Here is a 20,969-nt window from a genome sequence, read left to right on the forward strand (position 1 = left end):
AGGCAAGGACCCTGCCTGTTGTCCTTTCTCTCCAAAGTTTCTCCCTTTTGTTTGTTTTGGGGCTTGCTCCAGAGACCACGTGGTACTGGGTATCAGAGCTAGTGCTCCAGCATGCAAAGCATGCGCTCCTGTCCTTTGAGCCATTTCCCTGCCTCCCCCACCCCCTTCAGATCCGTCTTATGTGAAGCCAGATTAGAGAATTAGAGACTAGAATCCAAGCTGGAGAAAAAAAGAACAACTGTGGTCATGCCTGAACACAGACACGAGTCATCTCCCCATTTTAGGAAGTAGTTGTTTAGAGTTGTAAAATGGTCTCTCCCTTGACCGACCCAAAGAGACCGCCTTATCGTTCAGTCATAGCTTGGTGTAGTATTCTTTGAGGCTGTGTTCAGCCAACCCGAACAGCTCACCACATCTAGTGTTGGGTTTATTCCTTCTGCCAAGCTCTCACTGTGGCCTGTCATAATCCATGAAGCGCTCCTGGCAGGTGGGACATGTGGGTGTCCAGACCCATCACTGGCTTCTCAAATCCGACTTACTCCTTGGACCTTCCCGAGCTAAGTGGAGGTATCTATAGTCATATGATTAAAAATCCAATTCTGGGTTGAAAGAAAGCCTCTTGTACTTGGGTAGACTGAACACAGGGGCCTGACCTCGTCCAGATTCTCTCTCCACCTCCTCTTGCGCCTTCTCCCAGAGAGAGCCAGGCGCGTTGAAGGATGGAGCTGGCCTGAGCCAGCTGCCTGGAGAGGCATCCTGCCCGCAGCGGCGTGTGGAAGCTGTAGCTCTCTCTGCAGAGGACGCCAAAAGCACACCCATCCACGCCTCACATTCCACACACCTCCCCCTCTTGACATTATAGCAGGAAGGATGGAGAGAGGCTGTTACCCAAGGGAGCTGTTTCTTCTTGTCACACAAGAACAGATGCCGAAATCCTAGGACAGACAGCTCTAAAATGCGGTGGCAGGAGGGTGAGTCAGAGGAAATGAAACGGTCTCACCTCCAAGATATACCAAGGCCTGGAGGGAGCCTATTTGAGTCACTCACCTCCCAGAGATTCCACAGCTCAGTGCTGTGTGTGCAGGACAGATTCTCAGTCCAGCCACTGCATACACTCCAGCTGGTTAGAATCATGCACAGCCCCCTGAGGGAGCTCAGAGCAGGGAAACCTGAAGACTCCACTCCCCAGAGCTTGGACCTGCCCCCCTCACTCCAGCTCCAAGCCTTCAGCTGCCTTTGCAGGCTCCCAAGTGTGGCCAAGAGTTCCCAAGGCAATGCCCCAGATCGTGTGTACACTGAGCATCTCTGTGCGCACAGATCCCTATTAAAGGCCCATACCAGGATGGCAGGAGGGCGAAGAAAAGGAGTCCTAGGGTATCTGCAGAGGGATTTTGGGAGAATCATCTTTAGGGAGAATCACTTCCTTGAAAAATTCAATTTGGGGGACCGGAGCAATAGCACAGCGGGTAGGGCTTTTGCCTTGCACGCGGCCGAACCGGGTTCGATCCCCAGCATCCCATATGGTCCCCCAAGCACTGCCAGGAGTAATTCCTGAGTGCAAAGCTAGGAGTAACCCCTGAGCTTCGCTGGGTGTGACCCAAAAAGCAAAAAAAAAGAAAAAAAGAAAAATTCAACTTGGGGCTGGAGTGATAGTACAGTGGGTAAGGAGTTTGCCTTGCATGCGGTCAACCCAGGTTGCGATCTCCAGCATCAAATATGGTCCCCTGAGCACGCCAAAGGTAATTCTGGAGTGCAGAACCAGGAGTAACCCCTGAGCATCGACAGGAGTGAACCAAAAAGAAAAAAAAAAGAAAAGAAAGGTTCAGTTTTTGACATACATGATAACCTTTCAGTATCTATATTGGAAACCATAATGCCTAAAAAGAGAGAAAGAGATAGAAGAGAGGAAAAGTGACTGACATAGAGTAGAGGCAGGGACTGAAGACATTGGTGGTGGGAAACGTACACTGGTGAAGTGGTGAAGGGATGGGTGTTGGAAACTTACATGACTGAAACTCGGTCATGAATAATTTTGTAACTGTGTATCTCACTGGATTCAATTCGAAAAATTCTTTTAAGTTCAACTTTTGAAATCTCTGAGTTCCTTTATTTGCCACATTAAGATATAAATAGAGGGTCGGAGTACAGTGCATAGTGGATTGCCTTGCACACAACATACCTGGTTCTATCCTTAGCACCACATATGGTCCCCCAATCCCCACCTGGAGTGATCCCTGAGCAAGAAGCCCTGAATACCTCCAGGTGTGTCCCCAAAACAAAAAAAACTTATGTAATGAGTTGCCACAGAGATATAGTATAGCGAGTAAGGCACTTACCTTACATGTATCTGACCTGGGTTCGATCCTTAGCACTACATATAGTCCCCCAGTCCCACCAGGAGTGATCCCTGAACTTAAAGCCCTGCTGGGGGTGGCTCCCCAGTTTTTCAAAGATGTAAAAGATCTTAGCTATGATTACAATAGCAACAAAGAGGGTGGCCTCGCTGTTGAGGAGGATTTTGGAGTCTGTAAGCTTTCTCCCCTGGTCTTTCAATCCCAGATGCCAGGCTCCTCTCCAGTGTAGATGAGAACATCTACTCCTCCCTCGCCTCCCCCAAGGAGCCACACTGCTCCCTAATCCCTCATCTTCCCAGGCCTACCTTCTAATTTCCACAAGCTGAATGCGCTCCCACTGTGGGTACCATATGCCAAACACAGACTACCAAATTCCCCTTGAGGCTTTTTATTGTCCTTGTAAATATGAGCTAAAAATGGACCAGTTCAGAGAAATATTAAGGCACCAAAAGAATCAAATCAGTTACTGTTGTTTGGTACCAGGGAAGCAAACAAAGCATGCTCCTACCATGAGCTGTATTACTGGGCTCCAGATGGGTACTGGGAGCAGGGATTGGGCCACCCTCATTGGTGCTTAAAGGGTATTCCTGGCTCTGTGCTCCGGAGGTAGCCCTAGAGGTACTCAAGTACCATATAGGATACCAGGGATCAAACCCAGGTAGGCCGCGTGCAGGACAAACTCCCTACCCGCTGTACTATTGCTCTGGCCCCACAGGTCACTCTTGGTGGTGTTCAGGGAACCATATTCTGGGAATCAAAACTTAGGTAAGAAGTCAGAGAGGGGCTGGAGCGGGTAGGGCGTTTGCCTTGCACGTGGCCAACCCGGGTTCAATTCCCAGCATCCCATATGGTCCCCTGTGCACCGCCAGGGGTAATAATTCCTGAGTGCAGAGCCAGGAGTAACCCTGTGCATCACCAGGTATGACCCAAAAAGAAAAAAAAAAAAGAGTCAGAGAGCACAGTGGGAAAAGTGCTTATCTTGCATACAACTGAACCATGCTTGATTCCTGACAACCCACATCGTCCCTGAGCTTGCCAGGAGCGATCCCTGAGTACAGAGCCAGGAGTAAACCCTGAGTACAGCCAGGTGTAGACCCCCCAAAACTAAAACAAACAAGCAACTTAGGTCAGCTACATACAAGGCAAACACCTTCCCTGCTGTCCTATATCTCTCTGGGACACACTTTGTTTATTTTGTGTCTACTGCTTTAACCCAGAAACTCAAAAAGGATCAGGGACCATATAAAGTATATAAGAGAGGGGCTGGAGTGATAGCACAGCGGGTAGGGCGTTTGCCTTGCACGTGGCCGACCCAGGTTCGAATCCCAGCATCCCATATGGTCCCCTAGCACCGCCAGGGGTAATTCCTGAGTGCATGAGCCAGGAATGACCCCTGTGCATTGCCGGGTGTGACCCAAAAAGCAATAAATAAATAAATAAATAAAGTATATAAGAGATATTTGTATAGCACACAAAACATGGTTTCACTCATAAGTATATTTTAATCATTAAAGTAGGCAGTCTGGGGGCTAGAAAGATAGTACAGCGGGTAAGGTGTTTGCCTTGCATATAGCCAACTGTGTTCAATTCCTGGCACTCCATATGATCTGAGCACCACCAGGAGTGGTACTTGAGTGCAGAGCCAGACGTAAGCCCAGATCACCACTGGGTATGGCCACAACACAAGTAAAATTGAAATAAAAGTGGTAGTCTATGGGGCTGGGAGATAGCTCAAAGGGTGGGAGTGCATGCTTTGCATGTGGGAGCCCCCGTTTGATCCCCACATTTCATGGTCCAGTCACCAGTGGAATAACCCCAAGCATCCCCAAATGTGATCCCAGAATAAATAAACAAACAAAACAGGGAGACTGAATATTTATACCTGGTCTCCTTCCTCCTGTAATCATTCATTCACCCAACAAACGCCTAGTAAGCACCTGCCAGGCACCAGGGGAAGCCGGGGATTCTGCTGTGAGCAAGATCTCTAACCTTGCAGGAGTCACGGTCTGGTGTGGCAAAGAACCGCTCGTGTTACATGTAAATAAATGCATGAAAACGGCATTCGGATACAGAGAAGGTCAATATCAGAACTAACGAGGGTGCTGAGCTAGAGAATGTGGTAGGTGGGCCCAAGCACATCACACTCAGCGCTTGTCAGAAAAGGCTTTCTGGCACTTGCCTTGCATGCAGCCAACCCCCGTACCATCCCAGCCCTGCAGCCTCCCTGCACCACATCCAGGAGCCACTCCCCAGCTGGGGGTGGCCCCCACACCTCAACCCTCTTGCCACAAGCAGGGCTTTATGGTGATGACCTTGACATTGAGATTTGAAAAATGAGATCTGCTACCCTTCAGGAACCCCCACTCAGGTCATCTGTGATGAGTGAATGCAGAGCACAAGGGTAGAGGCTGTGACAAGAGGGGAAAACTTCGGGGTCTGAAGTCTAGCTTCCACTTCTAGACAACTATTTTTGGATTATTTTTTTGTTTTTTGTTTATTTTTTGCCACACAGGGTGATGCTCAGGTGTTACTCCTGGCTTTGCTCTTAAGAATCATTGCCAGTAGATTCCTATATCATTGCTTGGGGGACCATAGGGGATGCCGGGGATCAAACGCAGGTCAGCTGCACCAAGGCAGGCGCCCTAGCTACTGTATGATCGCTCCAGCCCCTCCACCTCTAGACTAGTCTAGCAAAAGTCCCCACACAGCCTATTTCCCTTTCCCTAGAGTGGGGGGCGCTACACCTCTCTCCCATAGGGATACTGTGTATGAATGTGTGGATGTAATGCCCAAGCAGGGTGCTATGATGGGTGGGTGGGTACTTAGCATCCTCTTGGTTGGTACTGGGGAATGAGTTCCCCACTGGCGGATTACCCCAAGGTGAATGAAAATTTGCCCGCGGGCATCCTTACCCAGCGGGGCTGAAGCCACTGCCCAGTGCCTCTTTTGCAGCCTATGCTTTTTGCACCTGTCTTGCTTCAGCTCAAGCCTGGGGGTGGGGTTGGGGGGGGTAGTAGGAGGCAGCAGGAAGGCATATTGACACTTTTTTCCCCCAAGTAGAGAGTGTGTGGTTTGGGGTGGGATAGGGTAGGACTCTCTTCTGCATAGAGGGGTCTCCCTGAGCTGTCCTCTTGTGTCCTCCCTGCTACACACTGCCCCTGGGACCCAAGGAGTACCTGTCCATTGACTTCCCAGGAGGCAAGAGAGAAAACGACTTTGGGGCCTGGATGTAGATCAGCGACAGATCACTTGCTGGTCAGGGGTGAGAGTTAAAGGCTGTGGAAATGAAGGATAATTGAACAAGTAGGGTGACTGACTGCCTTGCAATGGCCGACCCAGGTTCTATCCCCAGCACCCCATGGAGTGATCCCTGAGCTCTGCTTTTTTTTTTTTTTTTTTTTGGGTCACACCCGGCAATGCGCAGGAGTCATTCCTGGCTCATGCACTCAGGAATTACTCCTGGCTGTGCTCAAGGGACCATATGGGATGCTGGGATTCGAACCCGGGTCGGCCGCGTGCAAGGCAACGCCCTACCTGCTGTGCTATCACTCCAGCCCCGATCCCTGAGCTCTGAACCAAGGGTAAGCCCTGAGTTCTCCAGGGAGGAAGGGAAAGGAAGGGAAGGAAGAAGGAAGGATGGAAGAAGGAAGGAACAAGGAAGGAAGGAAGGAAGGAAGGAAGGAAGGAAGGAAGGAAGGAAGGAAGGAAGGAAGGAAGGAAGGAAGGAAGGAAGGAAGGAAGGAAGGAAGGAAGGAAAGGTAGAAGGGGGAAGAGGAGGAAGAGGGGGGAAGAGGAGGAAGAGGAGAGGGGGGAAGGGGTAAAGAAAGGGAAGAAGGGAGGAAGGGAGGAAGGGAAGGAAGAAATCCAGGCAAGCAATGAAAAAAGAAAACACCTAGGCTTTGTCAGCGCTCTCCAGCTTTGCTGGCTGGCCCAGGACAGCCTGCGCGGACGCGGAGCAAACTGGCCCACAGGCCTGGACGGGAAAGAGGGACTTTTCCCGGACGATCCCGGGGACGCCGAGACTCTGGGCTTCAAGGAACCGAAAGGAGCCCAGGGAGAGCGAGGGGAAGGAGCGGTGGGGGAGGCCGGGCTGCGGAGGGGCGCGCGGGGCGGGAGGCCGACGACTCTCGCGTGGCGGCCGAGAGGCGGGCGCTGCCCTCGGGGCGGCGGGGCGGGCTGCGCGGAGGCGGAGGCGGGGCGGCGGGGCGGCGCTGTCAGCTCGAGGCTGTGAGCGGAATGCAGCGGCCCGAGGCCTGGCCACGTCCGCACCCGGGGGAGGGGGCCGCGGCCGCCCGGGCCGGGGACTCGGCGCCGCCCGCCCCGGCGGGGGAGTCCGCGGAGCCGCGGGTACGGAGCGCGAGGGCACCGGGGGCCCGGGGTGGCAGGAGCCGGGGACCGGGGACGAGCTGGGAGGAGGGGGGGGTGCAGCCAACTCTCCACTCGTGCGTCCCGCGCCTGGAAGTGGTGGCACCGTGGAGCGGCCCCGGGGAGGAGCCCAGGCCGAGGCCCGCGAGGAAAAGTTCCCGGGACGTCCCGAGTCGCGAGCGCACGTGGGGCTGAAGTTTGGGATCAGTTCGGGGGCAGTGATGGGCAGGGCTGGGGGCAGGGTGGGGGTGGGTTGGGAGTGCGCTGGGAAGGGACCCGAGGGGCGGTTCCCCCCGGGACGGACCCCCCACCCCCTCGACCCCGACCCCGCTGAGAGTGCGGGGCCCCTGCCCGGCCGCGGCCAGCTGGAAGGAGGAGGCCCGGCGCGGCCGCAGTCCCCCCGGCCCAGGTTCTGTGATACACTCCGACTCGGGCCCTGGAGCAGTCAGTGCATGACAGAACTTGGGCCCGGACGGACCTTCTGCACCCAGTGGGCACGGCGCCCACCGGCCGCGGTGGAACATCTGCGTGCGACGGGCCCAGGTGGCACGGGGTTGGACGGGAGCTGCTGTGGACCCGGGGCTAGATGGACGTCGGGGACCCGCGGCTGCCAGAGAGCCAGGGACCGGGCCTGAGTCGGGGGCCCACGGAGCTCTCTCCCCTGTCAGTTGCAGGAACCTTCCCTCTACACCATCAAGGCCGTCTTCATCCTAGATAACGATGGTCGCCGCCTGCTGGCCAAGGTAACTCCCCAATCCCTGCCCGGGAGACCTGGGCTACTGCCCCAAGAAGCAAGGCCCCCAAACAGCCCTTTCACCTACCTTCTGCTCAGCTTAGATGGACGGAAGAAAGTTAGTCTCTTCATCCCCCAAGGGATTTCTGTGAAGGAGCTAAACATTTCAGGGATTTTTTTTTTGTCTGTTTTTGGCGCCACACCTGCAGTGCTCAGGGGTTACTCTGAACTCAGTGCTCACAGGTCTCTCCTGGTGTGTGCTCAGAGCTCACCAGTCTTTTAAGCTATCTGCTTAGCCTATTTTTTTTGTTTGTTTTTGACTTTTTGGGTCACACCCGACAATGCTCAGGAGTTACTCCTGGCTCTGCGCTGAGGAATTACTCCTGGTGATGGTCGGGGGGCCTTATGGGATGTGGGGATCAAACCCAGGTCAGCTACGTGCAAGGCAAACGCCCTACCAGATGTACTATAGCTCTGGCCCCTCTGCTCAGCCTGTAATCTAATAATTTAGAACCAGATAGGATTTCAGAGACCATCTAATCCGGTTCTTTTATTTCACAAATGAAGAAAATTTGGTTCAGAGAAGCTAAACGAATGGACCTAGGACCCAAATATTAATATCAGCACAGAGAACTGAATTCAGATTTTTTTTTTTTTTTTTTTTGCTTTTTGGGTCACACCCAGCGATGCTCAGGGGTTACTCCTGGCTTTGCACTCAGGAATTACTCCTGGCAGTGCTTGGGGGACCATATGGGATGCCGGGGATCGAACCCGGGTCGGCCGCGTGCAAGGCAACCGTCCTACCCGCTGTGCTATCGCTCCGGCCCCTGAATTCAAATTTTTTCTTTCCCCTTTTTTTGATTTTGGGGCCACACCCAGTGGTATTCAGAGCTCATTTCTGGCTTTGTGCTCTGTACTCTGTATTCCTGGTGATGCTGAGAATTGAATTTAGGTCTGCCACATGCAAGGCAAGTGCCTTCCTTAGTCACTATCTCTCCAGCCCTGAACTCAGACTTTTTTGTTCTGTTTTGGGGCCACACCAGCAGTGTTCAGGGCTTACTCCTGACTCTTCACTCAGGTATCACTGTTGGCGGGGCTCAGGGAACTATATGGGGTGCCAGAGATCAAATCCGGATTCCCTCATGCAAGTCAAATGCCTTACCCGCTGTACTATCTTCTCTGGTCCTCATGAACTCAGATATTTTTATTTGAAGTTCAGAGTGGGTTTTCAGTGCCCCAGCCATTTAATTATCTGTTACCTTCCTGGGGAAGTTGGCCTGGTAAACCAAACTAGGAAAATTCAAAAATAAACGTCTATCATTTGGCACAATTAGCTACAGAACAGCTATTCTTTCTAAACTGACTATGAAATGCATTATAGATTTCTTTTAAATTTGTTTGGGGCTAAAACTTTGTTTTCATGACATTTTAATTAGTGTATTTACACTGCAGCAGTAGCTAGCTGGAGACTCTCATTTGTTTGCAGATGGGGTACTAAGGGGTAAATCCACATCCAGATATTAAATGCCTGAGCTGAGCACATTTTGTCAAGGAAATATATGGTCAAGTGTAGCTCAAAGGGCTAGAGTGGGGCTGGAGCGATAGCACAGCGGGTAGGGCGTTTGCCTTGCACGCGGCCGACCCGGGTTCAATTCCCAGCATCCCATATGGTCCCCTGAGCACTGCCAGGGGTAATTCCTGAGTGCAGAGCCAGGAGTAACCCCTGTGCATTGCCGGGTGTGACCCAAAAAGCAAAAAAAAAAAAAAAAAAAAAAAGGGCTAGAGTGCATGCTTTGCATGCTAGAGCCCCGGGTTCAAGTTCTAGCATGGCATGGTCCCCAGGACACTGCCAGGAGCAAACCTCCGAGCATCCCTTGCTGTTGCCCAAAAGACAAACCAAAGGATGTGGATCAGAATGCGCAGTTAGAGGCAGAGCATATCCTTGACATGTTAAGGTCCTCGTTTTGATCCACAGCATCATGTTAATATCCCCCCACCATCATAACATCACTAGTTCTATTTAAAAAAAATAATAATAATAAAAAGAAGCAGATCAGAGGCCAGGGAAATAGGGGTCAAAGGGCTGGAGTACATTTCTGGTATGCACAGAGTCCTAGGTTTGATCCTTGGCACCGCACAGCTTCCTGAGTACCACATGATAGAGCCCGGATGGCCCCCAGCATTGGTAATGAAATCAGCTTCCATCCCTTTTCGGAGTAGGAAATTGGGGACAGGAGAGGTAGTGCAGGGCTTAATGCTTTGGCCTTGCACACAGACAACTTGCATTTACTCCCCGGCACCACCAAGTCCTGGATCACAGAGCCAGGAGTAACTTTGAGTACAGCTAGATGTGGCCAAAACCTGCTCCTCCTCCTCCGAAATTAAAGATGAAGAAACTGAGAGGGCTGGAGAGATACGACAGTGGGTAAGGTTTGCCTTGCACAAGCCTGACCCAGGTTTGATCTCTGGCACTCTATATAGCCCACCGAACACCACCAGGAGTACTTCTGAGTGCAGAGCCAGGAATAACCCCTGAGCATCTCCAAGTGTGATCCCCTCCCCCAATTTTTTTAAATGAGGCGCTGGAGCGATAGTACAGCAGGGAGGGCGTTTGCCTTACACGCGGACAACCCGGGTTCAGTTCCTGGTATCCCATATGGTCCCCTGAACACTGCCAGGAGTAATTCCTGAGTGCAAAGCCAGGACTAATCCCTGTGCATCACCGGGTGTGACCCAAAATGCAAAAAAAAAGAGAGAGAGAGAGGTTCACCAAAGCCCAAAAAAACCCCATTGACTTTGTGCTGTAGTGCGTACCCGAATGTGTCCTGAGGTACTTCCGTTCACCTTCGCCCATAGCCCATTCTGCTCAGACCTACCCCTTCCTGCTGCCACTCATGGACTATTATCAGTTTCTTCACACCATCTATACAATGTGGACGGTAAAGTTGTTGTACTTATTAATTTTTTTTTTCTTTTTGGGTCACACCTAGCAATGCACAGGAGTTACTCCTGGCTCTGCACTCAGGAATCACCCCGGCAGTGCTCAGAAGACCATATGGGATGCTGGGAATTGAACCCGGGTTGGCCGCGTGCAAGACAAACGCCCTACCCACTGTACTATTGCTCTAGCCCCTGTACTTATTAATCTTATTATAACTTTTGGTTTGGGGGTCACACCCTGTGGTGCTCAGGGGTCAGCCCTTCTGAGATGCACAGGACCGCACCAGAGTTGACCCCTAGCAAGGCAAATGCCTCCCGTCCCACGCTATCTCTCCGGCCTGTTGTAATGATTATTGTTGTGACCAAGGATCTCTGGCTCTGCACTCTTTCTTGGACTCAGTGAAGATGGTCAGAAGTACCCAGGAAATGGTAGTGTCCTTGGTGCAAGGGCTGGAGCGGTGGAGCCGTGGGCACACCCCACCTTAGCATCCACACAGCTGCTGAGCCTTCAAAAGGGAGCCTAAAAAAGCTTCTGACGACTGTCTGCACCTAGAATGAGTGTTTCCCAGCACAGAGTGAGCAGAGGTAGGATCAGGGAGAGGGCTCGACAGCCTGAGTACACGGGTTTGAGCCTCAAACACTGAGCAGGGGGGCGGAGCGATAGCACAGTGGGTAGGGTGTTTGCCTTGCACTCGGCTGACCCGGGTTCAATTCCTAGCATCCCATATGGTCCCCTGAGCACCGCCAGGAGTAATTCCTGAGTACATGAGCCAGGAGTAACCCCCTGTGCATCGCCAGGTTTGACCCAAAAAGCCAAAAACAAACAAACAAACAAAAAAACACTGAACAGGGAATAGCTCCTGAGCATCACCAAAAGGATAAGAGGAAAAAGTGCTGGGGCCTGGGCTCAGCGTCCCCTCGGGGACACCCACCATTCCCACCACTCCTCCAGGGAGCAGCCGGACTTTGCAGAAGGGATGTGACCTCTTGTCCTTCCCTTTCTCCTAGTACTATGATAACACATTCCCCTCCATGAAGGAGCAGTTGGTCTTCGAGAAAAATGTCTTCAGCAAGACCAGCCGAACTGACAGTAAGTGAAGGCTGGTCACCCCCCAAAGTTTTGGATGCATGTCATCAACCTGCCCCATCTGGACACACCTTTCCGGCTGGCCTTTCCCACCCACCAGCCAGCCAGCCCCCTCCCTCAGAGGTCCTTGGCCTCCCCCTCCCCCAGGGAACCTTTGTTCCTACCATCCCAGCCAGCCGCGTTCCCCCCACTCCCAGCACGTGCCAGCTCTGCCAGTACTGGATCTCCCACCCCTGAGGCTTGCCCCCAGGCACTTGGTGGGGGAGGGCGAGTGGGTGTGAGGTTAGACTTGGCCTGGGTGTGTAGACCCCTTAGAGTGAGGTGGAGGGGGGCACGGGAGCCAGTGGCAGCGCCCCTGCTGCTCCACTATCTCAGGATCCCTTTGAAGGGGCCAAAGGGAGGGGCTGGAGCTGGGGCCAGGTAGGCCCCCCCACCCCCACCCAATCCAACACTGCCGCCTCTTCTAGCTGAGATCGCATTTTTGGGGGGCATGACCATCGTCTACAAGAGCAGCATTGATCTCTTCCTGTACGTGGTGGGCTCATCTCACGAGAATGAGGTGAGTTTCTGTAGGTCACTGGGGTCATGACTTGGAGTCTGGGGTGGAAACGTCCAGCCTTGGTATCCCCCCTTGCAGACTGTGGGGGAGGGGAGCAGCCAGAATGATTCTCTGTGGAACAACGTGTCCATGATGCCCCCGAGGTTCTTGGGACGCAGAAAGTCTTAATTTTTTATTTAACCAGCCCTCGCGGAGGGTACCCTGAGTTTCCCGTGTTTGGGGGTGGGGGCCATGGATGACCCCTGCTTCCTTGCGCATGCGCGGGAGGGACTTCTGCGCTCCCGCTGCAAGGTCCCCACACAGGCGTCCCAGACCTGCTCCCCATTCCCCGTGCGCTCTCTCGGGTCTACTTCAGCTTCTTAGCTCACACAGGATCATTTTGCTCCCGTGTCCGCCCGCAGCTGATGCTCATGTCTGTGCTCACCTGCCTGTTTGAGTCCCTGAACCACATGTTACGGTGAGTGACATCCCCACCCTCCCGGACCCCCAGCCCCTGGCCCATCACAAAGGGGGGCTTTTCCCTCCTGCTTCTCTCCTGGAGTCCCTCCAAGACCAAAACAGGAGCCAGAGCCCCCTTCACAGCCCACTGCCCTTTACTTGAGCTCCCCCTCTCAGACTCCCAGAACAAGGTCCCACAGAGGTGATGGCGGGGCTGGCCATGTCCAGGAGCACAATCCTTGACCTGTGGGGACAGACCAGGGCCTCAAACTCAGGGTATTTGACTGGAAACTTGGGGTGATTTTTTACTGCACCCGCATCCAGTGCTCTGCTGCCTGTCTGTCCCAGTGACCATAACCTGGGTTAGTCTCACTAAGAGAATCCAGAAATAACTGATTGCAGTATGACGATGGCAATGCAATGGCCTCTCAGGCAGCTGGCTGCCATGGGGGATGCAGAGTTGATGCCCAGTCTGGGGGCGGGGGCGGGGAGTCAGGCAAAGGGGGTCAGTAGGGAACAAACCTCACAAGGCCTGACACAGGTGCTGCCCTCGTGTTGCCCTGCGCTTGCTTAGGCTTTGGGGAGAGAGGGCTGCCCCACCCTAGCACAGAGGCTCAGGACTCGCATCTTTCTTCAGGAAGAACGTGGAGAAGCGCTGGTTGCTGGAGAACATGGATGGCGCCTTTTTGGTGGTGGACGAGATAGTGGACGGCGGGTGAGCAGGCGATACAGAAAAGACGGGCTGGTGGTCCTTGGGGCTGCATCGCACCCAGCACTGTTGGCACATTCCTGGGGGCCCCGTCCCTCACCCCACTCACGAGGCTGGAGGTTGATTTTCGTGCTATCTAAAGTCAGGCGCAGGAGAAAGGCGGCCGGAGTCCCTCAGTCAGCAGCTGAGAGCCGACTAGGCAGGGTGTTTGAGAAGCAGCCGGGACAGACACACACCCTTCGTGAAGACAGACAGAGCCCCGCTTCAGAGCCCCACCTCCTCCACAGCCCCCACTCTTTTGTGGGGCCTCATGACCTAGCAGTGCTCAGAGGCCACTCCTGGCTCATCATTTGGACTGGGTCCCCAAAGCAATGGGGCAACCATGCAGTGCCAGGGATTAAACCTGGGTCCTTGCAACTACAGTGGGCAGGGCACTTGCCTTGCCTAACTCAGGTCTAGTCTCCAGCATCCCATGTAGTCCCCTGCCCAGCCTGCCAGGAGTGGTCCCTGAGTGCAGTGAGTAGTAATCCAAGTGTGGCCCCAAAATAAAACAAATAAAAGCCAGGGTCTCCTGCATACAGCCCCTTTTATTTTTTTTATTTCTTTTTTTAAAATTTTATTGAATCACCATGATATTTATAGTTACAATTTCTTTTTTTTTGCTTTTTGGGTCACACCCAGCAACGCTCAGGGGTTACTCCTGGCTCTGCACTCAGGAATCACCCCTGGTGGTGCTCAGGGAACCATATGGGATGCTGGGAATCGAACCCGGGTCGGCCGCATGGAAGGCAAATGCCCTACCTGCTGTGCTATAGCTCCAGCCCCACAGCCCCTCTTTATTTTGGGGGCAGGTGGGCACCATACCTAATAGTGCTCAGGAGCTGTTCCTGCCTCAGTTTTCAGAGGTTGTTCCTGGCAGTGCTTGGGGACCATGCAGTGTTGAGCATTGAATCTGGGCCTCCTGCACGCAAAACATACACTCCAAACTTTTAAAAAAGGAGCTCACAGCCAGCAGTGCTCAGGGGATGCTCCTAGCTCACTGCTCATGGGTCATGCCTGACAGTGCTCAGGGGCCATGTGGTACAGGAGCTAGAACCCGGGCCTTCTGTGACAAAGTCTGCACTCAAGCCCATTGAGCATCTGCCTGGCCCAACACACCCTCATCTATGTGAGGGTGGATCTTCCTGAGCTTCTCCCACCCACCCAGGGGGTGCTGAGGGAGCACCCCTCTAGGGGTGAGGAGATACAGGGAAGTCTGTGAACCCTGTTCAGTGGCTGTTGCCTCTCATAATTACACTCTTCTCCTTTTAAAAGAACTTGGGTGGGGAACATCTGGGGCCGCGCCGGGTGGTGTTCTGGGGTTCCTCTGGCTCTGTGTTCAGTGGACAGCCCTCTCCTGGTGGTGCCTAGGGGACACAGCACTTCCTGGAGTGATCCCCGAGCACACAGCCAAGAGTCAGCCCTGATTACCAAACAAACAAAGACAGAATGAGCTCCAGCGCTCCCGGGCCTCAGAAACCATGCAAGGTGGATGCCTGAAATGTGAGCTTCAGAAGCTTCTGGTCTGATCCCCAGAAGGCCCAGCCCCTTCCCCAAGAGTTGTTTGTTTTACCTCCAGTGTTGGGGATTTAACTGGGTTGGCTGCACCTTAACTTTTTTTTTTTTTTATTGAATCACCGTGAGATAGTTACAAGATTTCATGTTTGGGTTACAATCACACAATGATCAAACACCCATCCCTTCACCAGTGCACATTCCCCACCACCAATATCCCCAGTATACCCCCCTCTTCCACCCTCCCCCTGCCTCCATGGCAGACAGTATTCCCCATACTCTCTCTCTACTTTTGGGCTTTATGGATTGCAGCACAGACACTGAGAGGTCATCATGTTTGGTCCATTATCTACTTTCGGCACACATCTCCCATCCCAACTGATCCCTCCAGCCATCATTTTCTTAGTGATCCCTTCTCTATTCCATCTGCCTTCTCCGCTCCGGTCATGAAGCAGGCTTCCAGCCATGGGGCAATCCTCGTGGCCCTTGTATCTACTGTCCTTGGGAAGCACCTTAACTCTTATACTCTCTGACCTCATGTTCTTTCCTCAGGAAGCTGGGAGCCCTTTGCAGGGGCTGAGTTTCCAGGGAGGTATGGGGGTTAGGCAAAGCTCTGAGAGAAGTTCTGACTCTGGGAAAAGGACACTAGAAACGAATCACCTTCCCACCCCCAGGTGCCTTTGTCCAAGCCTTTGTTTTATAGACCGGAAGTGGGCCTAGAGAGTCAGGCACTTGCCCTGGTACAGCCTGGTGCTGGGATGGGTGGGTCTGGGAGATTCAGCACCGCAGGTTCCTCCGTGGCGACTCTCTGCCACTCTTGCAAGACCTTGTGCATCACTGGGACTCCAGAGCAAGCGGGGGAAGGCCAGGTTTTGTGGAACTAGAAGTACATACAATTTGATGGACCCTTACTAAGGCAAACACACAGAGTTACAAACGCAAAGTGGGGGGCCAGAGAATAGTGCAGGGGTCCAGGCACTGCCTTGCATTGACAGACCAGGTTAGAGCCAGCACCACATATGATCCCCCAGCACTTCCTGGAGTGACGATCCCGATCCGGAGCACACAGCCAAAGTAAGCCCTGATTGGCAAACAAACAAAGACAGAATGAGCTCCAGGGCTTTCGGGCCTCAGAAGCCGTGCAAGTTGGTTGCCTGAAATGTGAGCTTCAGAAGCTTCTGGTCTGGTCCCCAGAAGGCCCAGCCCCCTCCCCTGAGTTGTTGGTTTTCCCTCCCGGAAGTGTGAGCCTGAGGTGTGCCTGTCCTGGATTAAAGCGCCTCTGCTGAGAGAGACGGGGTCAGGGTAGCTCAAGGGTTGCCAGGTAGAAGGTCTCAAGGAACATTTGTTCTGGGCTCTGGGTCCGAGGGAAACTGGATGTCTGTCTGGAGGGAGTCCCCTGGGCAAGGAGTCCTCTCCTCCCCGCCCCCCCCCACCGAGGGAGCCACATCAAACTGCACTCCTAGCCCCCACCCTGCGCCCTCAGGGAATCACAAGGGTGCTTGCTAGCCGAGAAAAATATTGGTATTTGAGTGTTTTTAAAACGAAAGGAGAGGCCCTAGAGAGATAGTGCAGGGTGTAAGGCGCTTGCCCTTTAGGTGGCCGACCCAGGTTCCACCGCCAGCACCACACAGCGCCCCGAAGAGGCGATCCCTGAGTGCAGAGTCAGGAGTAAACCCTAAGCACTGCTGAGCGTGCCCCACCCCTCAAATAAAACAACAAGAAAAGAAAGTAGGGGCCAGGGGGCTGGAGCGATAGCACAGTGGGTAGGGCTTTTGCCTTGCACTCGGCCAACCCGGGGTCTAATCCCAGCGTCCCATATGGTCCCCTGAGCACCGCCAGGAGTAATTCCTGAGTGAAGAGCCAGGAGTAATCCCTGTGCATCGCCAGGTGTGACCCAAAAACCAAAAAAAAAAAAAAAGAAAGTAGGAAAGTAGGGGCCAGGGAGAGAGCTCAAAGGGTCAGTGTGTATGTGCTACATGTGGGAAGCCTCCTTTGAACCCTGAGCACCACCAAATGTGACCCCTCCAAAAAAAAAAAACAAAGAAGTTCCTGGCAGGATAGGTAGATTTTGGAGATTTGATCTCTGAGGCTTGGCCTATAACTTCCTAGTGGGAGAAAAGACAGGGCCCCTTGGGGCCCCTCATCCATAGTGTGGTTCACCCCCAGACCCAGGAGATAAAGTCCAGTCCTCTGAGAATCGAGGTCTGCATTTCACAAACCCTGGGGCCTTCTAGATTGCGCTGCCCTCACCCGATTTGCACTAAACCCCCTTTGCCCAGTGTGAGGGAGAAGTGTGAGCAGCGGGTGTGCAACACAGAGAAGCCCAGCGAGATAAGGGGGTGTCCAGGGGAGACCTGGAGGGGAGATGTTGCAGGGGAGGGGAGGGAAGAGGAGCAGCAGAGAGGGGCACCTAGGAGCGACACTCACTCCCTTTCCTCCTGCTCTTTCCCTACCTTGCAGTGTGATTCTGGAGTGCGACCCCCAGCAAGTGGTCCAGAAAGTGAATTTTAGGGTAAGGTCCCCTGGGTACCCCTGTCACCTCCTCCAGGCTCATCTCCCACCTCTCCACCTCCTGTCCTCCTTGGGCGGGGGAGGGGGGGAGCTGGAGGGCTGGGAGGGCCGAAGCTTCTGCAGAAGCAGCTGGATTCTTCCTCAAAGGAACACCAGGTGCTGCCTCCATTTTGAGGGTGGGGGCTGAGGATAGACCTTCCCTGCCTCAGTTAGCTCCTGGGGTCTCTGGGAAACCTTGCCTCCATCTTTCTTCCCCTCCCTGCTCTCACCTGCCTGCTCCCGTGGACCAGCCCCTAGTGGGGGCTGGGGCCCTGCTTCCGAACAACAGGTAAGGCCTGGATATACCCCAAACTGCACGCTCACCTCACGGCCCCCACCCCAAGCTCCTCTCCTTCACCTCTTTCTGCACCCAGTGCCGTGTCCCCCACCTGACCCCCTTCTCACTGCTTGCCCACAGACCGACGACAGCGGCTTGACTGAACAGAGCGTGGCCCAGGTAGGCCCTCCACTCACCCACTCAGCCGCCGTGTCTGCCTTGGTCAGGAATGAGCTAGAGGGAGGAGAGAACACTCAGGCGGGGCCTGGGGGGGAGTTAGGGGTGAAAAGTCAGGGCACAGGATAAAGGGGTGAGGCAGGCCCAGGCCATCTGTTGGAGCAAATCACTAGAAGCTTCTAGATTGTTGCCAGGTGGGGCTGGGCATTAATAAATGATGGGGCCTTACCACCATCCACCTCATCTCCTGCTTGGGATTATTGCACGGAAAGAACCACTTCTGAGGCTGGAGCAATAGCACAGCGGGTAGGGCATTTGCCTTGCACGCGGCCGATCCAGGTTCGATTCCCAGCATCCCATATGGTCCCCTGAGCACCGCCAGGGGTAACTCCTGAGTGCAGAGCCAGGAGTAACTCCTGTGCATTGCTGGGTGTGACCCAAAAAAACAAAACCAAAAAAAAAAAAAAAAGGAAGAACCACTTCCCAGCCTGGACATAGCTGGGGAGCAGCACTTGTCCCCCAAAGCACGGGTGGGATGTGGGGTGGGGGTGGGGGGGCAACCCCCTGACATGCCCCTCCACCCTGAAAGGAAACCAAATAAGGGTTTGCCCTGAACTCCCTGCTTGGTGCAGGGGCCCTTGCTGGCGGGCCTTGAGCGGATGGGGAGCCCACTCCTGCCACGCCCCTCCCCTGCACAGTCCCCTCCCCTGCACAGTCTTCTCTGGGGGTCAGGCCGGACACCTCACCTGTGCCCTGACCCCCTACTTCTCAGGCTGCTGCTTGACCTCTGCTCTGTCTGCCCACAGGTCTCTGCCCGACTAATCCTGCTTTGTGGAGCTTCCGGTCCTGTGCTAATCCCTCCCGCTGTGGTGGTTAGCGGGCTGGGCCTGAGGGGCCCTGCCTTAGGGCCACTTTCCTATGACTTTCCTCTGTCGCTGCCTCTTCCCAGGGCCGCCTCTGCCTGCTGGGGTGTGCTCAGGGCCCAGGGATGTTAGAGAGGTCACAGGACCCTCCCCACAGTGACTAAGAAACTGAATGTGCGAACACAGAACCAGTCCCATGTTTCCAGGCAGATAAAGAATGAAAATGTAGCCTTTCCCCCACCCCTGGCAGTGCTTGGGGCACTGCGAAATTGAAGATCATTCCTGGTGGTCCAGGGACCATATATGGTGCCAGGGATCAAAGCTAGGGTGGTTGCAGGCAGAGCAAGCACTTTACCCATCGTATTCTCTCCTGCCCCTGACTGCACCCCTAATAGAATTCCTGAGCCAAAACAGACACTGAGGAAGTTGCAGGCAGTAGATGGGAGGTAGAATGAGGGAGAGTGAGGCTCTGGCTAGAAGACTTGGGAGAACCCGGGTTAGCCCTGGGGGAGGAAGGGATACGCCACGTGGGAGGCAGCTTTGGAGGAAAGTGAGGTTTGGTGGCCAGAAGGGACAACCCAGGGGACATCCGTCGGTGCCCACATGTCTTTATTGCGTATGTGCAGTTTTATGGATTTGGCCTAGTTCGGGTCTGGGTTCAAGTGTCCAGAGGCAGTGTCCAGGCCAGCTGTACCACATCAAAAGCAGGTTGGGGCGGGTGCCAGCGACGGCTTTGAACACGGTGGAAAGTCTGTGCAGGAACAGCCCCGCCGTTGACGAGAGGAGGCTGCGGCCACGCCCAGGGCTGCAGATGTCCCTGCCCCAGGGCAGGGCGGTTCCGGCTGGGAGCTGGCTGCAGCCAGTTCGGGCCGCTCTCCTTCGGGAAGGCCTAGCCCCACCTAAAGCCAGGCGGAGAGCAGCTGCTGCCACCTAGTGGCCAGGGCTTGCAGGGACCCTTGAAGAAAGTGGGCCCCAGACCCCTTCCTCGCTGCAGTGTTTCACCCCTTGACACACTTTTCCATCCCCCTCTCCTAACACAGGTTCTTCAGTCGGCCAAGGAACAAATTAAGTGGTCATTGCTCAAGTGAAGTCTGTGCTTTTCAAGACTCCCTGTCCCAGGCCATTCCCCCAGTGCCAGCAAAAACTCAAATGTCCCGAGGAATGGAGAGCCCAGCCCCCATCCTGTCCCTCACCCTCTCCCGGACCGACTCTTCAGGTGTCCAGCCAGTACTCAGAGATGCGAAGGTTTGGCTTCAGCAGTGTCACCCCTCTCACTGTCCTCCCACTGGGCTGTGGGACCCGCTGAGCTGCCTTAACTCAGCCCTTAGGCCACTCCTGACCCCAGCGGCCTAGATACTAAACCTGCCTTTGTCTGCCAGTGGGCTCCCTCCCTCTTGGCCTGGGAAGTGTGGGAGTGTGTTTCTAATAAAGGCTCCTGCACTTTCTGTGACTCATCATCTGTCCTGCGCCCAGTACCAGGGTGTATCCTCCTGTCTGAGGAAGGGAGGGGGAGTGTCGAGGGGAAGGGACAATTTAACATAGTGAGGGGACCCAACACGGATACCAGAAGATCCCTATGTGGTGGGGAGCACTGGCTATGGTATTGTGGCCTGGAAAGAGTAAAATTGGTGCCTATTGGGGGTGGGGGAGAAAACAAAAGAGAATCCCCCTGAAGAGTGCCTACATCCGGGTAAAAAACTCCGAGAGATGGTACACATATGGTGGCCCCGCTGGGGATTCATTTGAGTCACTTTTTCCATTCCCAGCTTCCAGAAGGGAAGGGGTAAGGCTTCCTCTGGACAAACTGAGGAACAGCTTGCCTGTTTTTCTTGGCATGCCCGAGACTGCGGAATTCCAAACCTGGCATATACCCTGGGCACTAGAGCCCCGGGAGCTTGCCATGACTGCTCCCGGATGCCGGGGGCGAGGAAGCATCGCTCAGAGCTCAGCGTTCAAAACCTGTGCCCTGGGCACTCACTGCGCTTCGGGGGATGTAAAAAATTGCAGGTGGGAGGTAGAGAAGGGTGGAAGAGGATCCCAAGGACCGAAGGAAAGGGATAGAAATGACTTTCTGTCTTGCGGCCCCGTCCCCAAACGACCCGTTCCCCACTCTCTTTCTCTGATAACGTACACTTTCTGCAGGTATGTAAGGAAGTCCTAATGTTGGACCCCCCAACCGTTCCAGACCGCAGTCAAGGGTCCACGCCTAGTCCTGACCCCGCCCCTCGCTGGCGTCTATTGCGGTGGGGCGCCCCGCCGCGGGACTACATCCGCGATCCTATGGCGCCACCTGGAGGGAAAGTTGGGAAGCGCACCCCCTCCGCGTTCCGTTTCCCGACCTAACTCCGCCCATAGCTCCTGCG

General features: G+C 54.3%; 1 protein-coding gene across 2 annotated transcripts; it reads left to right on the plus strand.

Moving 5' to 3' along the window:
- The first annotated feature begins 6,541 nt into the window (after positions 1-6,541).
- On the plus strand, positions 6,542-20,052 carry COPZ2 (COPI coat complex subunit zeta 2). 2 transcript variants are annotated; one of them, XM_055131960.1, is made up of 10 exons: positions 6,542-6,701; positions 7,388-7,462; positions 11,401-11,482; positions 11,947-12,038; positions 12,440-12,495; positions 13,114-13,191; positions 17,200-17,251; positions 17,541-17,578; positions 17,708-17,746; positions 19,647-20,052. In XM_055131960.1, the coding sequence occupies exons 1-9, from the start codon at positions 6,591-6,593 to the stop codon at positions 17,724-17,726; spliced, it is 603 nt and encodes a 200-aa protein (XP_054987935.1). In that variant the 5' UTR covers positions 6,542-6,590; the 3' UTR covers positions 17,727-17,746; positions 19,647-20,052. The 2 variants fall into 2 exon arrangements, with proteins under 2 accessions (XP_054987935.1, XP_054987934.1); XM_055131959.1 differs by lacking the exon at positions 17,541-17,578.
- The last annotated feature ends 917 nt before the right edge of the window (positions 20,053-20,969 follow it).

Source organism: Sorex araneus, chromosome 3, assembly GCF_027595985.1.
Source record: "Sorex araneus isolate mSorAra2 chromosome 3, mSorAra2.pri, whole genome shotgun sequence".
Taxonomy (NCBI): Eukaryota; Metazoa; Chordata; class Mammalia; order Eulipotyphla; family Soricidae; genus Sorex; species Sorex araneus.

Excerpts from the sequence above, each read along its gene's own strand:
- COPZ2 (XM_055131959.1), top strand. The coding sequence starts at position 6,591 with ATGCAGCGGCCCGAGGCCTGGCCACGTCCGCACCCGGGGGAGGGGGCC. Across the intron at positions 12,496-13,113 it reads TCCCTGAACCACATGTTACG|GAAGAACGTGGAGAAGCGCT; the intron begins GTGAGTGACATC and ends ATCTTTCTTCAG. Across the intron at positions 17,747-19,646 it reads CTGAACAGAGCGTGGCCCAG|GTTCTTCAGTCGGCCAAGGA; the intron begins GTAGGCCCTCCA and ends CTCCTAACACAG.